Raw genomic sequence first — 18,715 nt, forward strand, 5'->3', positions numbered from 1 at the left:
AACAGAACAAGGGGACACTACATGGTTTAAAATCAAGAAGGGAGTGCATCAGGGTTGTATTCTTTCTCCACACTTATTCAATCTATATGCTGAGCAAATAATCCGAGAAGCTGGACTATATGAAGAAAAACGTGGTATCAGGATTGGAGGAAGAATCATTAACAACCTGAGATATGCAGACGATACAACTTTGCTTGCTGAAAGGGAGGATGACTTAAGGCACCTACTGATGAAGTTTGAAGAATACAGTCTGCAGTATGGATTACGTCTCAATATAAAGAAAACAAAAATCCTCACAACTGGACCAAGGAGCATCACAATAAATGGAGAGAAGATTGAGGTTATCAAAGAATTCATGTTGCTTGGTTCTACAATCGATGCCAATGGAAGCAGCAGTCAGGACATTAGATGACGTGTAGCATTGGGAAAGTCAACTGCGAAGGAACTGTTTCAAGTGTTGAGGAGCAAGGATATCTCCTTGAGGACTAAGGTGCGCCTCACACAAGCCATGATATTTCCAATCGCCTCGTATGCATGTGAGAGCTGGACAATGAATAAGGAAGACCGAAGAAGAGTTGATACTTTTGAGTTGTGGTGCTGGCGAAGAATGCTGAAAGTACCGTGGACTGCTAAAAGAACTAACAGCTCTGTCCTGGAGGAAGTGCAGCCAGAATGCTCCTTGGAAGCAAGAATGGCCAGACTTTGTCTCACCTATTTTGGTCATGTTGTAAGAAGGGACCATTCCCTGGAGAAGGATGTCATGCTTGGTATGGTGGAGGGTCGGCAAAAGAGGGGGAGGCCTTCGACCAGATGGATTGATACGCTGGCTACAATGATGGGCTCAAGTATAGCAGGGATTGTGGGGCTGGCACGGGATTGGGCAGTGTTTCGTTCTGCTGTGCATGGGGTCGCTATGAGTCGGAAATGACTTGACGGCACTTAACAACAACATTAACCAGATTATCAAAATGGTACCTAATTATGATCCCCATTCAATGTAATGTCCCTTCAGCTTTTGAACAAATTTTGACTAAGGCATGAAGCTAATAATTCCTGCCATTGGCCTACCTTTTGGTAAGCTTGGCAGGAAAGCAGTATCCTGTAGACCTGCATGACAATTCTGATAATCCAGAATGTGGGAGGCATTGTTAGTTAAGTTTATGATCTCACAGGAGAGAAAGACCCACAAGTAGGTGCAATGTAATGTGGTCAATAATGTGCAGATAATGATGTGGGAGCATAGAGGAAAGATGCTAAATCTAACAGGAAGAATCTAGTCTTGAAGAATAAGGAGTTAACCAAAAAAAGAGGGTGAAAAGTGTATAAAGACACATTAGGTAAATGGAAAAGCATGAACAAAGACATAGAAGTATGAAACATCATTCAGGAATTTACAAACATGTCTGTATTGCTAGGTATAAAATGTGAAAGAGAGATGGGAGATGAGGCTGGCTAAAGAGGGTCATGCTGCCATGTCATATTAACCACCATGGCAGTTGTGGGGAGTCAGTGAAGCAGAGTAAACTGGGACAGCACAGGATTTCCCCAATTCAGGTTAAACTCTGAGACCAAAGCATAAGGGGATCCAGTAAGCAGCCTAGCTACTCTAGGGTCCCATCAAAGGAAACTCTACCTGATGGTAGACTGAAGACTTTGAACTACTTCCTGACCTCTGAAAACAGCTTATTTGAAACGCCCATTGATACCTGGGTGAAAACAGCTACATTAGTGCAATACAGTCAGTGAGGTTGGGGAGAGCAGCCTGCCCCTAGAAAAACTGGAATAGGGACAGGTTGTGGACAACCACAAAGACAAGACACAGTGATAACACACTGATGTTTAGATCTGACATTCTGTTACTTATTATAAAAGATGAACACATCTACAAGTCATCCCCAGGATACTTAAGTTCACGCTATTGCTTAATGTATTTAAAATAGGTAACACATATGAAAACACATTGTATATACGGTTATACATTGAATTAATCCTGGGTATTGAGGCTGTTTAAAAGTTGTTGCTGTTTTTAGTTGACCTCCAATTAATTCAGATAGAAAACTGTAGAGTAGAACTGCTCCATAGGATTTTCAAGGCTGTGACCTTTCAGAAGTAGTTGACCAAGTCTGTCTTCTAAGGCACCTCTGATTGGGCTGGAACCAGCAACCTTTGGACTGGCAGTTGAGTGCTTAATGCTTGTGCTACCTGGGGACTCCTTTTAAAAGTTAGTCATGCACATAGGCTTTATGGCTCACAGTTATGTGAGGTTTATACACTTTATACACTATACACACGTTATTTGGTCCTCACAACAACCATAAAAGGCTAGTACTTATTATTTGCAAGTTATTGCTGGAGAAACCCAAACTCACAGAGGATCTAGTCCAGGTCAGGCAGCTAACAAGTAAGTAAGTGGCAAAGCAAGTGTTCAAGTCCATGTCTGTATTGATTCCAAATACTATATGTTCCCCCACAGTCTGAAAACACTGCTGTGTGCTTGTTTCAGTCAAGCTCTGGCCTCCACTGTTAGCCTAAGAGCAGCCTCTAGGGGGATCTTGAGAAAGGCTTCCTTCTACAAGAAAGCTCCCTCCCACACAACAAGCCAACAACAAACAACCTCCAAGCACTGGGCGTTATCTGGCAGCCCTTACATTCTTGCTAAGCGCCCCAAGCAAGACACATTCCTCACTGGGTGGAGAGAAGAATTCTTAACATTCTTCAGCCCCTGTTCTCCCAGAAATTCGTAATCTCGTAATCTGGAGTGGGACAGAGGTAAAGAAACAAATAATCAAAATTCTTTCATTTATAATGAAATTAATTCTAATGTGGGATTAATTTGAATTAAATCCTGATCTCCAAGTCATGACAAGGAGCAAAATGGAATTCAGGACTATTGAGACATGTACTTCTCCTAATGCCATGCGCAAGGATATGCAATCAGGAACTCACAACGCTTTTTCTATAGTTGCTAGGGCCTGGGAGGTCCTTGCACTTGACTATAAAGTTGATTAGTCTGTATTATTTGTCATCCTTTCATATCATAACAAATTTAATGCCAATTATAATTTGTAAATAAAGCAGTTTAGATGTTTGTATGACCATTATCTCTTTGGAACAGTATCACATATTATTTATTTATATATTTATTTTATTTTTAATTGCGATTTGGGTGAAAGTTTACAGAGCAAATTCACTTTCCAAACAGCAGTTCACAGACACTTTGTCTCATGACGTTGACTACAATTTACCACAATGCAACAGCTCCCCTCCAACTTCCTCCTGATAGTTACCTCTTCCGTGTCCATCCTTCCATGCACTCCTGCCCCCTGAGCTATCTCCCTGTGCATAAACAACCCTTCTTTCTCCCATGATTGTTTTCTCCAAGGAGTGTATCTACCTCAGGTAAATGTTCAACTCATGTGCCTGTCTTTTGTTTGGCTGGAAGCCACAGGTGTGGGTTCATTCTTCATTCCAGACCTGAAGGGCAGCTAGCGGCCATAGTCTCAGTGGTTCTACCAGGTTCTATCAGACCAGCAAACCTGCCCCCTCCCTTTTTTTTTCCAAATGATTTTGAGTTTTGTTCCATATTGTTCTCCCTCTCTATCCAGGCTCTCCTACATAGATCCCCTTCCAAGTGATTGACAGTGGTAGCCAGCCACCATCTAGTTCTTCTGGTCTCATAGTTGTATAGGTTGCAGATCACATGGTGTCTCAATTGCTAGGACTAATTGTTTCCATGAATTTTTGGTTTTCTTCATTCTTCTTTGCTCTGGATGAGGAGAGACCCATCATTGCATCTAAATGGCTGCTTGAAAGCTTTTAAGATCCCAGTTGCTACTCACCAAGGTGGGAGCTCTGGTAGCATAGTGCCTAAGGCACTTGACTGCTAACCAGAAGGCTGGTGGTTCAAACCCACCAGCCACTCCTCAGAAGGAAGGTTGGGCAATCTACTTCCATAGTAATACCACCTTGGAAACCCAAGGAGGGGTCACTATGAGTCAGGTCCGACTCGACGGCACATAACAACAATAACTCATCAAAGTAGGAGGTAGAATAATGTTTTGTGTAGTATGTGATGCCAATTGAGCTTGATGTCCCCTGCCACTATGGTCCTGAGCCCACAGGTTCAACTACTTGCCCCCTCTGGGCAGCTGGCTGTGACCTAGAAGTGACTACAAACTTGGCCCTTGTCAGCTCTACTATAAACCTAGGAATTCAGATCATACAAATACACTTATAGGACCACTGTCTACCAACTCTGTACATGGTCTTGGGTACACTCCCTGCTTCATAGACATATCTACTAGTTCAGCCTGTCCACTCACCTATCCACCCAAACACCCCTGTTTGCCTTCACTGACAATGCAGTATGGTATGAATATCACATATTATTTTTATAAATTAATACTTTGCCCTTAAATTATACCATTTGATCTTCACAAGAAATCTATAAGATTAAAAAAAAAAAAAAAAAAAAAAACCACTGCCATCAAGTCGGATCCGACTCATAGTGACCCTTTCTTGGGTTTCTGAGGCAGTATCACTACAGAAGTAGATTGCCCAACCTTCTTTCTGAGGAGTGGTTGGTGAGTTTGAACCATCAGCCTTTGATCTTCACAAGAAATCTATGAGATAAGTATTATTATTTCCACTTAATGGAGAAGAATCTGAGCTGAGAAGTGAGGTAACTTGCCAGATGGCAAGGCAAAGGTGGCCTGAGACTTCCCTCTACCATGTCTCACTCAAGGCCTCCCATTATGGCATCACAAATGGGTGGCAACTGGGAGTCTGATGAGTTAGAGGATCCTCCTACCCAGTCAAGGGAGAGACTGGGTGTTTGGAGGTCCAGACCAGCTGAGTAGGGCACAAGGTCAAGATGCCCCTTCATCAGCTAAGTATCAAGCAGGAAATGTGATCCAGCATCTCGAGAAGCTTAATCAAAAAGCCAAGCCAATCATCTAACTCAGAGATTTTCAAGGTATGGACCGGAGCCAATGATAGGCCATGAACATCCCCCTGATGTTTCACAAACTGATCCTAAAATATAAGTAGTTTTTTCTTTAGATCTTACTAGAAAATAGACCTTGAGTTCTTCCATTTTCATTTTGTATATGTACATGTGTAGCCAAGAGCTATTTACTAACACACTGCAAAATACTTAGGGTTAGTAGTATTTGGTATTAACAAGCAAAAATTTAGCACATAAATAGTTTACTGAGGGCTTAATTGAGTATTCACCTGGCTACTAGGCAATGTTTGGCAAAATTTGCAAAGCTCCCACTGTAAATACATGGGTGGATTGTTGAAATAGCCTAGATTTTCTGGAAGATTCCTTTGTTTTCAGTATCAGTACTGTCTTGAGTTGGTTGCAAGTTTTTAGTAGCTACTATTTCCACTATTTAGTTATACATAGGCTTCATTTACCTTCATAGTGTTGTGCCCAGATTATGAATCCCCAAAAACCACCAAGGAGCCGATTCCACTGCAAAAGCATAGGGGTTGTTTATTCAAGCTTAAGCTTGGACCCTCAACCATCACTGGCACAATGGTTCAGGACTGGGAGCCCTGAACTCAGGGGTAACAGGATTTTTATAGGGGTTACAGCAGAAATGAGGAAGTTTCAATCAGAAAATTACAGGATTGGTTGACATTTTTCAAGTTGCGAGTTGTCCCTACTTGATTGGCACTGTCCTGTGGGCTGAGGCCACAAAATGCCGTTTCTAGCTATTTTAGGTATTGGAATTTCAAGTATTTTCCTGCAATCTACTGATTGGTTGTTGCTAGGGGTTATCTATGGGGTGAGGGTAATCACGACTTCAGGTTCCTTTCTATTGTTCACTGATTGGTTGTTGCTAGGAGGTATCTATGGGGTGAGGGTAATCAGGACTTCTTGTGATTTTTCCGGTAACTAGAGCGTGGAGTAAATGCTAAGGCACATTATTGTAAAATGGCTATATACAGAATATTTTATGTAAAAACATGTTCTCACATTCCTCCCTTTCTCTTGGTACTAAACTCAATCATGAGTTTGCTGAGTGTTATTATATATTTGGTTATAATGTATCGTACTAACACCTGAATCGTCTTGGTGGAGTAGTTGATATCGTTGCCGGAGGACCATGAGTTGTACAGAGTTTACTCTATCTTTTATAAAGTTGACTAATCTGTTTAGAATACAAGGTCAGCAAAATTAGTCCCATAATGACTGGTCCTGCGAGAGCAGATAACAGAGATGTTAGCCAAGGAGAATTAAACCAATTTTCATACCATCCCTGGTTTTGGGCACGCTCTCTTTTTCTTTTTTCTAGTCCTTCTCTTACTTTAGCCATGCAGTTTTTTATGACTCCTGAGTGGTCTATATAATACCAACATTCCTCTCCTAGAGCAGCACAAACTCCCCCTTGTTGTTGGAAAAGATATCCATACCGCTTTTTAATTGTAAGGTTAGTTCAGCTAAGGAGGTTAGGGATTCTTGGAGTTTGGTAATGGATTCTTCTAGTCTTTCTATATTCTGATCAATTGCTGCTCTAAGTGAGTTATATTGTTGATGCTGGGTTACAATATATGCAATTCCTGTTCCAGCTCCTGCTAGTCCTAATCCTAATAAAGCAGTTAAAGTTACAGCAGAAACTGATTCCCGTTTGACTCGGTGGGGAACAGTTTCTCATTTATCTAGAAAATCGTCATATTGGTGGTATCATACATGAGGTACTAAGTAGACTAATACACAAAAGTCCTTGGTTTGTTTAAGAACTTGCCCATGGAGGCAAGGGGATAATCCCAAGGAACAAGCCCACCATCCGTTGGGGGGTGGTATGTAATACACAGTTTGATTTATGGTTGTTTCAGTGTGGTTGCAGAGGTGTTTGTGAGTTTGTGGAATCTGTCCTACGCAGGTCCCTGTCCCTGTGACAGAAAGTAAGATGAGTTGTCCAGGTTTCCTATGATTCCATCTACAGGTTTTGTGAGTTTCTGACTGGTTGAATTTTCCTATAAATGCAATACCTTCATAATAGGGGGGTTTGATATCATAGCACAGCCAGCAGGATTCTGTTAAATTAGATTGGGTTAGATTCAATAGTTGGAAAGTCTGGACCATAATTTTCCAAAGGGGGTCTTCCTGTAAATTTTGGACTGATGTGTTGCCCCTTGAAGGGGTGACATGGGGAGACGAATTTTGGACTGATGTGTTGCCCCTTGAAGGGGTGATGTGGGGAGACAAACTTTGGACTGATGTGTTGCCCCGATTATTGAAGGGTAGAGAGGGTACTGATTGTGGGGCTAATACTGGGTTGGGCCCGATTGCAATGGGAGGTGTCCAAGATTCAATTTTTAATCTAACATTGAAAATGACTCCACTGTCGTACCCTCTTTGGTACAATTGAAGCCCCCAGGATCGGCCTGTCACCCAGGTTTTATACCGTTTTCCCTGTTCTGTGAATCGAACTCTAATGGGATTACAGGTGAAATTCATACACGGACCACTTCCTGTATACATGCCTCCCGTGAGTCCGACTTGTCCATATTTAAATCGGCAATAATTGATGATTAATCCGTCACCAGAATGATTCCTGTCTACTGTGATGAGATCCCAAGTTGAGGAAGGTTTCCAGTAAGTGGTTCCCGTCGTTTCACATCCCCATGCTTTACAATAAAAGTCTGGTACCCCCCAAAACTGGTTTTCTAAGGCTCTGTCTCTTCCTCCCCCTGGGCAAACATAAAATGGTAACTTACGGAGTTCATGGCGGAGTCCGGGGTGTCCACAACCCATTCCCCAGCCATTGATTCCCCCAGATGCACATGACCACTGGCATGTGGGTTTGCCTGAACATTCAGGAGTGCCGTTTTTGCTGGGTTCCCAATCTAAGATGTCCCAGGATCTGGCCGCTAATTGGCATAAGTCAAAGTGTAGATCAGGCCACCAGGTCATAGGGGGTGCAGTATGTGAGATGGAGTTGACAATATCCCCCGTGGCTGATGTGATTATCCAAGTTAACTGTTGGGGGGTGTGAGGGTTAGAAGAGGAATTTACATAATTACCAGCTATTATCAGTAATACTAGTGAGGTCCACATCATTGAATTTTCAGCTTGAGTGGGTTATTGGGGTCCTTGGAGACATGCCATTTCTGGTCAGGGACAGGATTGGCTTTGCGGGCGTGCGTATGATGAATCCTGGAGGCTATTCCATCGACCTTGAGGGTGGTGGGTGTGGTCAGGATTACAATGTAAGGTCCTTTCCAGCAAGGTTGTAGAGTCTCTTGCCGATGTCTCCATACATACACCCAATCACCTGGTTGGTACTGGTGAGGTTCGGGAGGGGGACTAGATTGGCAGAGGGACCTTAAGCTCGGCCAGATGTCTTGCTGGGTTTGTTGCAGGGCTTGAAGAGAATAAATGAGTTCATGATTATCAATATCAAGTAACAAATCGGACTGGAACCTGGGAGTGATAGGTGGAGGTCTACCAAAGACAATTTCAAAAGGTGTTAATCCTAATTTATAAGGAGAGTTATGGACCCGAAATAGGGCAAAGGGGAGGAGAGTCACCCAGTCTCCGTCAGTCTCTATGGTTAATTTGGTTAAGGTCTCTTTTAGAGTTCTGTTCATTCTTTCTACCTGGCCTGAACTTTGGGGTCTGTAAGCACAATGTAATTTCCAATTAGCCCCAAGAATAGTTGCTAAACCCTGTATTATCTTAGATACAAATGCTGGTCCATTATCTGATCCTATCATAGTAGGAAAACCATATCTGGGTAGGATGTCTTCTAGTAGTTTCTTGGCTACAACGTGGGCCATTTCTCGCTTGGTGGGGAAGGCTTCCACCCACCCTGAAAAGGTATCTATAAAGACTAACAAATATTTATATCCATATTTCCCTGGTTTTACCTCTGTGTAGTCCACTTCCCGGCAAGTTTCTGGTGTGCTGCCTCTTGATCTGGAGCCTAGATTCGAAGGGTTTTTAGTAACATTGGTTAATTGGCAGGCTTTACAATCAGAAACAATTATTTCAATTTTAGATTGAGCATTTTTAATTATCACATTGGCCCGTTTTAGTAAATCCTGCATCTTTTTGGTTCCTAAATGAGTGGTCTGATGTATTTTGAATAAAATTTCTTCTCCCAGTTTTTTGGGAAAGATAGCCTTGTGATCTGCTGATTTCAACCAGTTGCATACGTACTGAGTTCTGGGTAGTTGTTTAATCCATTTCAAATCTTCTTCAGTGTAATTGGGGTTCGTAGGTAAGGTGGGGCTCCTGGGATCAGGCAGATTGGAGGTTAGTACTAGGTTAGTAGATAGTGCAATCTCTCGAGCAGTTTGATCTGCCAAATTATTGCCTCGGGCGACAGGGGAGGTGGTTTTCTGGTGCCCCAAACAATGAATGATGGCAAGTTTCTTTGGGAGCCATAGGGCAGCTAGTAGATCGAGGATCTCATTTTTATTTTTAATTGTCTTTCCTTCTGCAATTAACAGGCCCCTTTCTCGATAGATCGCTCCATGAATATGTGCCGTGACAAAAGCATAATGACTGTCTGTATAAATATTTAATTTTTTATCTTTTCCCAAAGTTAGGGCTTTGGTCAATGCTGTTAATTCAGCTCATTGAGCTGACGTTCCGGCCGGTAACGGCCCAGCCCAAATTATTGCAGTTTCCGTCACTACTGCTGCCCCCGCATACCTTAGTCCATCACGCACAAAGCTGCTCCCATCCATATACCAGGTGACCTCGGCATCTGGTAAGGTTGTGTCTTGTAGGTCAGCTTGGGTCCCGTGCACTCGAGCCAGTATGTCAGTACAATCATGAAGTGGATCTTCCAGATCCGGATCCGGTAGCAAAGTGGCAGGGTTCAGTGTTGTAGGTGACTGAAAGATAGTCTTAGTTGGGTTCAGTAACAGTCCTTGATAGTGGGTGAGTCGTGCGTTGCTAAGCCATCAATCGGAAGGTTGTTTAAGAGTTCCTTCTATGGCGTGCGGGGTGGTGGTATATAATGTTTGTCCCAGTGTAAGTTTACCCGCATCTTTAATTAGTAAAGCTGTTGCAGCTATTATGTGTAAGCATGGGGGCCACCCTGCCACCACTGGGTCTAGTTTCTTTGATAGATAGGCTACTGGTCTTTTCCAGGGGCCTAGGTGTTGGATTACAACTCCTTTCGCTACCCCCTTATTTTCATCAATGTATAGGTGGAAGGGTTTTGTTACATTAGGTAATCCAACGGCCGGAGCAGACAAAAAGGCAGTCTTAAGTGAATTAAAGGACTTTTCCATAGTTTCTGCGCACTGAAATTTCTGCCCCTCCCTGGTTGCTTCATAAAGTTGTTGTTGTTATGTGCCGTTGAGTCAGCCAGCCCTGACTCATAGCGACCCCTCCTTGGGTTTCTGAGGCAGTATACTATGGAAGTAGGATTGCCCAACCTTTCTTCCGAGGAGTGGCTGGTGGGTTTGAACTGCCAGTCTTCTGGTTAGCAGTCAAGTGCCTTAGCCACTATGCTACCAGAGGCTTCGCTAATTTTGCAAAACCTGGTATCCAGAGTCTACAATAGCCGGCCGATCCTAGGAACTCCTGCACCCCATGTGGGGTGCTAGGTCTAGGGATTTTTAGCACAGTCTCCTTGCGGGCCCTAGTCAGCCATCTTTGTCCTTCTTTTAACATATACCCCAAATAGCTCACCTCGGGTTGGCAAAGTTGAGCCTTTTTGGCTGAGGCTCTGTAGCCCATGTCTCCTAATGTTCGGAGTAAGTCTCTGGTCCCTTGGAGACAGGTCTTGTAGTCTGCTGCAGCAACTAGGAGATCATCTACATATTATAACAGTGTGAGACCGGGGTGGTCGGATCGGAACTTACCCAGGTCTTCATGCAGCACCTCATTGAAAATTGTAGGCAAATTTTTGAACCGCTGAGGTAATCTTGTCCAGGTTAATTGGCCATTAATGCTTTCTGAGGGGTCTGCCCACTCAAAGACAAACAGGTCCTGACTTTTTGGGGCCAACGGTAAGCTAAAAAAGGCATCTTTAAGGTCCAAGACTGAGTACCACTGGTGATCTGGGGTCAGAGAACTAAGGAGGGTGTATGGGTTAGGAACAGTAGGGTGAATGTCTATGACCCATTTATTGACCTCTCGGAGGTCTTGTACCAGTCTATAATCGTTGGAATGAGGTTTTCGAACAGGAAGTAGAGGGGTATTCCAAGCGGACTGACAGGGTCGGAGTATTCCTAATTTTAACAGGTGCCGGATGTGGGGGGTTATGCCTTCCCGGGCTTCTCGTGACATAGGGTACTGGCGGACTCTGATCGGGTCTGCTCCAGGTTTAACTTCCACATAAACCGGTGGCCTGTGTTTTGCTAACCCTACACCTCCAGTCTCAGCCCATGCCTTAGGAAAGGCTGATAACCACTATTTTATATTCCCAGACGGGGGAGGAGGGGGTTGCTGGTGGAGTCTATATTCATCTTCTAGGTTTACAGTTAACACTTGAATAGGTTGGCCCCTACTGTCCATAATGGTCGCCCCTCCTTTTTGGAAGTGGATTTGTGCTCCTATTTTGGTTAGTATATCTCTCGCAAGAAGTGGATAAGGGCATTCTGGAATTACCATGAATGAGTGGGATACCCGACCCACACTGAGATCCACTGTCCTTCGGGTAGTCCATGAATATTGATTTGTTCCTGTGGCTCCCTGAACCCAGGAGGTTTTATTAGACAGTTTCCCTTGGGGTTTAAGTAAGACTGAATGTTGTGCCCCAGTGTCCACCAGGAAATCAATTGGAGTCCCCTCCACTTTAAGGGTTACCCTGGGTTCGGGGAGGGGAACCGAACCCCGTTGCCCCTAATCACTGAGTTCCCCCAGTTCTAGTACTTTAGTCTGTAGTTTATGAGTCTTTTTATTTGGGCACTCTTTTGCCCAATGTCCATTCTCCTTACAATAGGCACATTGATTCTTACCCAGTTTAGGGCGTTCTCCCGTAAGGGAATCCCCCTTACCTCGGTATTTTGCAATTTTCTGAAGTTGTTCTCTTTCTCGGATGCTCCTGATTGTTGAGGCGAGTAGAATTTTTGCAAGATTCCGAGTGTTCTGGTCACTGGCTGCTGCTAGTGCTTTGGCCTGTCGGTCTTCTGGACTTTCCCTGTGATTATAAACTCTCTCTGCAACTAGCATTAAATCCTGAATACTTTTTTCATTTAATCTGTCAATTTTTTGTAATTTTCTTCTGATGTCTGAGGCTGCTTGATTTACAAAAGCCATGATTAGTGCAGCTTTAGTTTCAGATGCTTCCGGATCCATGGGGGTATACTGACGAGATGCCCCCATTAATCTTTCTAAGAAAGCGACAGGACTTTCATCCCTCCCTTGTTGTACGTCACCTACTTTAGCCAAATTGGTGGGCTTCCTAGCGGCTGCCCTGAGACCTCCCATTAGAGTCTGACGGAACACCTGGAGTCTCTCCTTACCTTCAATCATGTTGTAGTCCCAATTAGGATGGATTAAAGGGAAGGTGGCATTAATCACATCTATATTAGCAGTGGGTTGCCCGTTATGCCCCAAGACAGATTTCCAGGCTTCCATCTGGATCCTTTCATGTTCCTCGGTGGTGAACAAAATCTGGAGGAGTTGTTGACAATCGTCCCAGGTAGGCTGATGAGTAAACAAAATAGTCTCTAGGAGGTCAGTTAAATCTCTGGGATTATCTGAAAATTTAGCATTCTGAGTTTTCCAATTATACAGGTCACTAGTCCTCGGAAGGAAGGTTGGGCAATCCTACTTCCATAGTGATACTGCCTCGGAAACCCAAGGAGGGGTCGCTATGAGTCAGGGATGACTCGACGGCACATAACAACAACAGTAGCAAAAGGCCAGTAGTGAAGTTGCTGGTTGCCGGTTGCGTCAGCAGGCCCTGTGGCCCGCAACGGCAAGACAGTGGAATCTGCTGGTCCACTAGAGGGGGCCGTGCGCTGCATTCTTTCACGGGTTCTGCTGGCCGCCGGACCGGCTACTACTGCCATTGCCACGCCGTCATCTGGCACTTGGGGCAGCGCACCCTCTGCAGCTGCAATACCTGCTGAAGGGGTTTGATGGGGAGGGGGAAGGAGTTCTTCCTCTGTCCCACCCTGAAGGACTGGGTAGGTCGGTGCCGAAGGTTTAATTTCAGGTTCCTTCTTCCAGGCAGTATGAGTTTGTACTGCTAGGACAGTTTTAGGTGCCTGCTTAGGAAGAGAAAGAGGTAACAACGGCTTTAACCAAGGCGGTGGATTCTCTACTAAATCCTGCCATATGATAATATACGATCCCTGGTCCGGGTGCCCCCAGCTGGACTGGAACACAACTTCTTTCACCTTTAAAATAATTTGAAGATTGAACGTTCCTTCGGCTGGCCATCCCATGTTGAATATAGGCCATTCTGAGCTACACAATGTTACAAATTTTCCTTTTTTTATTTCTAAATTTAAGTCCTGTGCCCTCCTTCTAACTTCCTTGAAATTGTCAGTCAGAAGAGAAAGAGGAGTTGTCACAGTTTGTCCCATTTCGTCCATCCACTGATTAAACAAAACTAAGGACACTAACAAAAACCAAATAGACACACAAAAGACAAACAAAATATGCCTCCAGTAGATTGGAAGCAAAACCAAAAGTAGGACGGCCTCACGCCGTGCTGCAGGAGCGACCTGCTTCCACCCTTTACAGGTTCCAGATTGGAGGACAACTTTACTTCCTCCCCAGGTTGAAGGGGTTTTCTAATCCCCTTCCAGAAGAGGCCCTGGAACGTCTTCCAGGTCCCCTGGCTGACGGCCCACCCGTGCATCCACTTAGGCCAAAGTCAGCCGTGCAGAAAATGGGCCCCAGGTATTACACAAATAACTTAAACAAACAACAAACATTTAAACACTTACCAGCCGGCCGCAAACCCCTGGTTCGGGAGTCCTGGGGTATCTGGGGATCCCAGACGAGTCCCCAGATGTTGTGCCCAGATTATGAATCCCCAAAAACCACCAAGGAGCCGATTCCACTGCAAAAGCATAGGGGTTGTTTATTCAAGATTAAGCTCGAACCCCCAACCATCACCGGCGCAGCGGTTCAGGACTGGGAGCCCTGAACTCAGGGGTAACAGGATTTTTATAGGGGTTACAGCAGAAATGAGGAAGTTTCAATCAGAAAATTACAGGATTGGTTGACATTTTTCAAGTTGCGAGTTGTCCCTACTTGATTGGCTCTGTCCTGTGGGCCGAGGCCGCAAACTGCTGTTTCTAGCTATTTTAGGTATTGGAATTTCAAGTATTTTCCTGCTATTTACTGATTGGTTGTTGCTAGGGGTTATCTTATGGGTGAGGGTAATCAGGACTTTAGGTTCCTCTCTATTATTCACTGATTGGTTGTTGCTAGGGGGTATCTATGGGGTGAGGGTAATCAGGACTTCTTGTGATTTTTCTGGTAACTAGAGCATGGAGTAAATGTTAAGGCACATTATTATAAAATGGCTATATACAGGGTATTTTATATAAAAACATGTTCTCACAATAGTGATCTATATTGTTTTGGGTGGATTGTTTGGTTAACCAGGTCTTCATTTACCTTCCATAGTATCACTATGGAAGTAGATTGCCCAACCTTTCTTCCAAGGAGTGGCTGGTGGGTTTGAACTGCCAGCCTTCTGGTTAGCAATCAGATGCCTTAGGCACTATGCTACCAGAACTCACTGGACAGATAGGAATAATTTAGGTTAGTTTCAATAGGACAGAAAGAACTACAGGGCCCAGGAAAAAAAAAAAAAAAAAAGTGAGCATTTGAAGGAAGAAGAGGGGCAAAAACTGGGAGGATTTTTAGTGCTGAAGAAACAATGCTTGCAGTGTTTTTTCAGGTGTCTGTGGCTTCAGGCATGGATGGTGGGAAAGGAGCAGTTAAAATTGATCATGTCCCCAGGGCTGACTCGAAGGCACATAACAACAACAACAACACATGATGTCTTAGCTTTAAGTGATTTAGTAAGTCATGGTCATTGAGGTACTCCAGGAAGTCCTGGGATACTGCTTTTCCTTGGCTAATTGAAGGTGGCCACTTCTTGTCCTCAACAAGAGAAAATGGCTAAATGTTCTTAAGAATATCATTGAAATGCATTGAAATAGTCTTGAAACCTAGAGAAACATTCAATAATGTGCTTAAATTTTTGGTAAAAAAGAGCTTAGGTAGCAAATAGAATCTTTTCTATTTCTTGAAATGCCACCAAGAAAAATCTTCCAATACTGCAAAAAGTCCATCTAGAAGGAAAGTACCTATGTGGAGATGTTTTCCTATCCTGACAATCTTTGGGTTTGAATACAAGCAAGAGGAAATCATCTGGTTATTACTAAGAACTGAAACCTCCTTAAATGAAGCAGGCAAAAATAGAGCAAACCCTTTTTCAAAAAGCACATTTATAAATCTATCCTGGAACATAATTTCATGGATATTTCACTCCAAGCTTTCCATCATGGTCAATCATTCTATATGATAATTGTCTTCAAGTAAACATTACTAAGAGTAAGCTATCATTGAAGACACAGTATAAAATATTATTTAGTTTGGCTCTTAAATGTTATTCATCTTGGTTTTTTGCCTAATGACTACTGAGAGAGATGAACTGATGTTGTGCTGAACTTCACAAACACAAAAACTTGACTGAGTTCCTGTGCTCCTTTAAGAATTTGTACATTTCAAAACTGGTCAATGATAGTATTAATTATTACCTTTAATTTATTTACTCTTGTCGACTGTTCATTTTGTATGAATGAAGCTGAGGGTTGACTCATGCATGTCTCTAACAGACCAGCCATAATCCTATGGGACAGAGTAGTTGGGAAATTTCCACATGGAGATCCTTGAATTGTGTGGAATCCATTGTGTTTGTTTTCTAGTGGTTTATAACTCATACAAGAACAAATCATTTTCTGCTGGAAGATCAGGTAGAAGCCACATTGCTTAAAAAGCAAAAAAAAAAAAAAAAAAAACTGGAAAAACAAACAAAAAAACATGGTTCCCCATCTGTGGTTTGTGGAATTAAATTCCCAAGAGCTATGGCCAAGATTCATAACTTGCTCCCTTAAAGTTATGGGTGGCCAAGACTACAACAGCCATTGCTTTTCTGTTTTCTGAAGACCCCAAAGACATCAAATACAGAAGCCTTTGAAGGGTTAAGCTATAAAGCTGATGAGTACAGATTTTCAGACTCAGATGACGCAATCAGGGGAAAATACAATAAAAGCAGTATGCACTCTCATTTTTTCCCCCAAGATATTGTATGGTGCATTGTTTTGTTTCCTGTTTTGATTTGTAACCAGGGGCCAGCAATGAAAAATATAAATATAACAACCACCACTTTAGAATTTATAAACTGCATCCATACACATTAGCTTATTTGAGTTCCAAAACAATCATTATTATTAGACTCATTTTAGTACAGAGAACATTGAGTCTCAGGCAGGCTAATTCACTCATTCAAGGCAGCTAGTAAGGAGCAGCCTGAACTCCAAGCTTCATCTTCTGTCCCCAAAGCCTATGCATTTTATCAGCATCTTAAGATAAATGGTGTCCCTTTTTGATTTGACCTGCCACAAAAATTCAGACTGCTTTAACTGATCCCCAAACAGTGGGAAATTAACAAACTAATGCATCAATATACACCACCTATCTGTTGCTTGAAGAATCTAGAAGTCTCTTTCTTGGCTGACTCCATTATTTTTACAACCCATGAAAACATGACAAGCTAGACAGTACCATAATTTCAAGGTGATATTAACCTCAAAATCAAGTCAAGAGGTTTTTTTCTAGTCTAGAAACTATTACATCACTACTACATGTACTAGTACATTGTAGACATTTGTCATTCTTTGAGTAACCAGTTTAATTCTCCAGCACCCACATTTTCCTTTTGGATTATTGTTATGTTTCTTTTGTTTTGTGTATTTCCCTTTATGACTAGCTCTCCTAACATTCTGGTACCTTATTCAAAGGTTCCCGTGGGTAGCTAGTGCCCAAAGCAAGAATTTTAGGAAACTTCATGCCTCCTGATTATTGCAAAAACAAATATTTTAAAATTCTTTATGTGTGTATGTGTGTGTGTGAGAGTGTGCATATTTAAATTTCTCATAGCCAATAATGGATTCAAGAAAAAGACTCTTAGTATGTAGTCTGGAAGTTGTATTGCAAAACTTTTTTTAAAAAATAAAAATGGTATTGGCTACTCATATATGCAAGGATTTGGATAATTAAATTATGTAACAGCTTATTTCAGGGTTAAATCCCAAACCATCCTCAACAACATGTGTTGTGTGAACTATCTAGAGGCCTTGATCTAAAATCAAAACTAAGTTAAGTCCAGGGCTATATTTTAGGCTTGCCAGGCCCAAGACAAAGAAGACAAGGCATGGTTTACATAAAACTTTGTCCAGAGCACAGTGAGGACTATTTTAATCCAAACAACAAAACACCCTCTTTTGTTGTCCCCATCCAAATTCAAGTAAAAAAACTTGGAGAAACTTTTGTTCCCAAAATGTTACATCCAAGTGAGGGATTAGTCCCTTCGTAGATTTTTTTTCTTTTTTATCAACCAAGGAAGATGAATCTAAAAGGAAAACATCTTCTAGTTTTTTATCTTCTTCTTTTCAAGAAGTTTATGGAGACATCATCATATGGGAAAAGAAAATTCTGTTTCTAGCTGTAGATTTACCCTAGCAAAAAGACTGAAAAGACTGTTCAGAACAATGCTGTGGTATTTAAGTAGTGTGTCACCTTGGCTGGGCCTGATTTTGAGTGGCTGGGCAGCTGGATATAGTTATTCCCTGTCATAAGACTGGTAATCAACTCCGTGGTAGAATCCACTATGAGCAGCTGAGTAGCTGCCTCAAGAATGTGATCTTCCTGTATATAAGGAGAAGCTTTGGAAATGGTTGTAAGCTTTATGGCACATCTGGATCTTGCATTTGGCCAAGTCTTCGTCTTAGTGTCCTACCATATTGTCTGCCAATCTTGAGACTGCTTCTGGACTTGAACTGGTGGTCTGTCACGTTGCTTGGTAATTATGGGACTGTGCCATTTTACTTGTCAACCTTGTCAACCTCAGTAGCTAGTAGCTGTCTAAGTTAAGAGAAACCTCTATCTTCAGTGAGCTGGGAGCAAGAGGCAGATCTGAAACCCAAAGTCCTTTGAACTTGGACTTCTAGCCTCCTAACCTGTAACAGAATAAGCTCCTATTTGTTAAAGCCAACCATTTGTGGTATTTTCTGTTAGAGCTGCACTAGAGGACAAAAACAAATGCTATGCTCAATTGGATGAAGAGTTCCTCCCTCTCATTTTCAGTGCCCCCTGGCTTCACTCATCCCTATGACACTATTCCACACTCCCTTGTTCCTCAAGTTATTGAATCTAGAGATAAGTGAATTACACTAAGAGCAAAGGAGAAGGGGAGTGAGGGCAAATTCCTGGTTGTACATGGGGAGTCCCAAACATTGCTCACTATTAACTTATGACTTAAAACTAATTTTTCCCTTTCTTCCATTTTTCATATTACCCACCTGCTTGAACAATTTCTCTCAGAAAGATCAGCACAAGGCCAGTCCCCATGAGGCGGAGGTTAAAGATGTCCCAAATGTCCAAACTACTGTACCACTCCATCATTTCAGACATTAACTCCTCCTCCTCCTCCCAGTAATTTCCCCAGTCTTAGGGTTCTGTATTTCACTGTAATGCCTCACAGAA

At 42.6% G+C, this 18,715-nt stretch overlaps 1 protein-coding gene across 1 annotated transcript; it reads right to left on the reverse strand.

Moving 5' to 3' along the window:
* Positions 1-8,070: 8,070 nt before the first annotated feature.
* LOC103194612 lies at positions 8,071-13,512 on the reverse strand. The gene is given in 4 exon segments (XM_007938032.1): positions 8,071-9,174; positions 9,280-10,309; positions 10,491-12,719; positions 12,821-13,512. Coding segments are annotated over 4 exon segments (5,055 nt in total).
* Positions 13,513-18,715: the final 5,203 nt, after the last annotated feature.

The sequence above is a fragment of the Orycteropus afer genome, unplaced genomic scaffold, assembly GCF_000298275.1.
Source record: "Orycteropus afer afer isolate SDZICR_OR568_19922 unplaced genomic scaffold, OryAfe1.0 scaffold00046, whole genome shotgun sequence".
Classification (NCBI taxonomy): Eukaryota; Metazoa; Chordata; class Mammalia; order Tubulidentata; family Orycteropodidae; genus Orycteropus; species Orycteropus afer.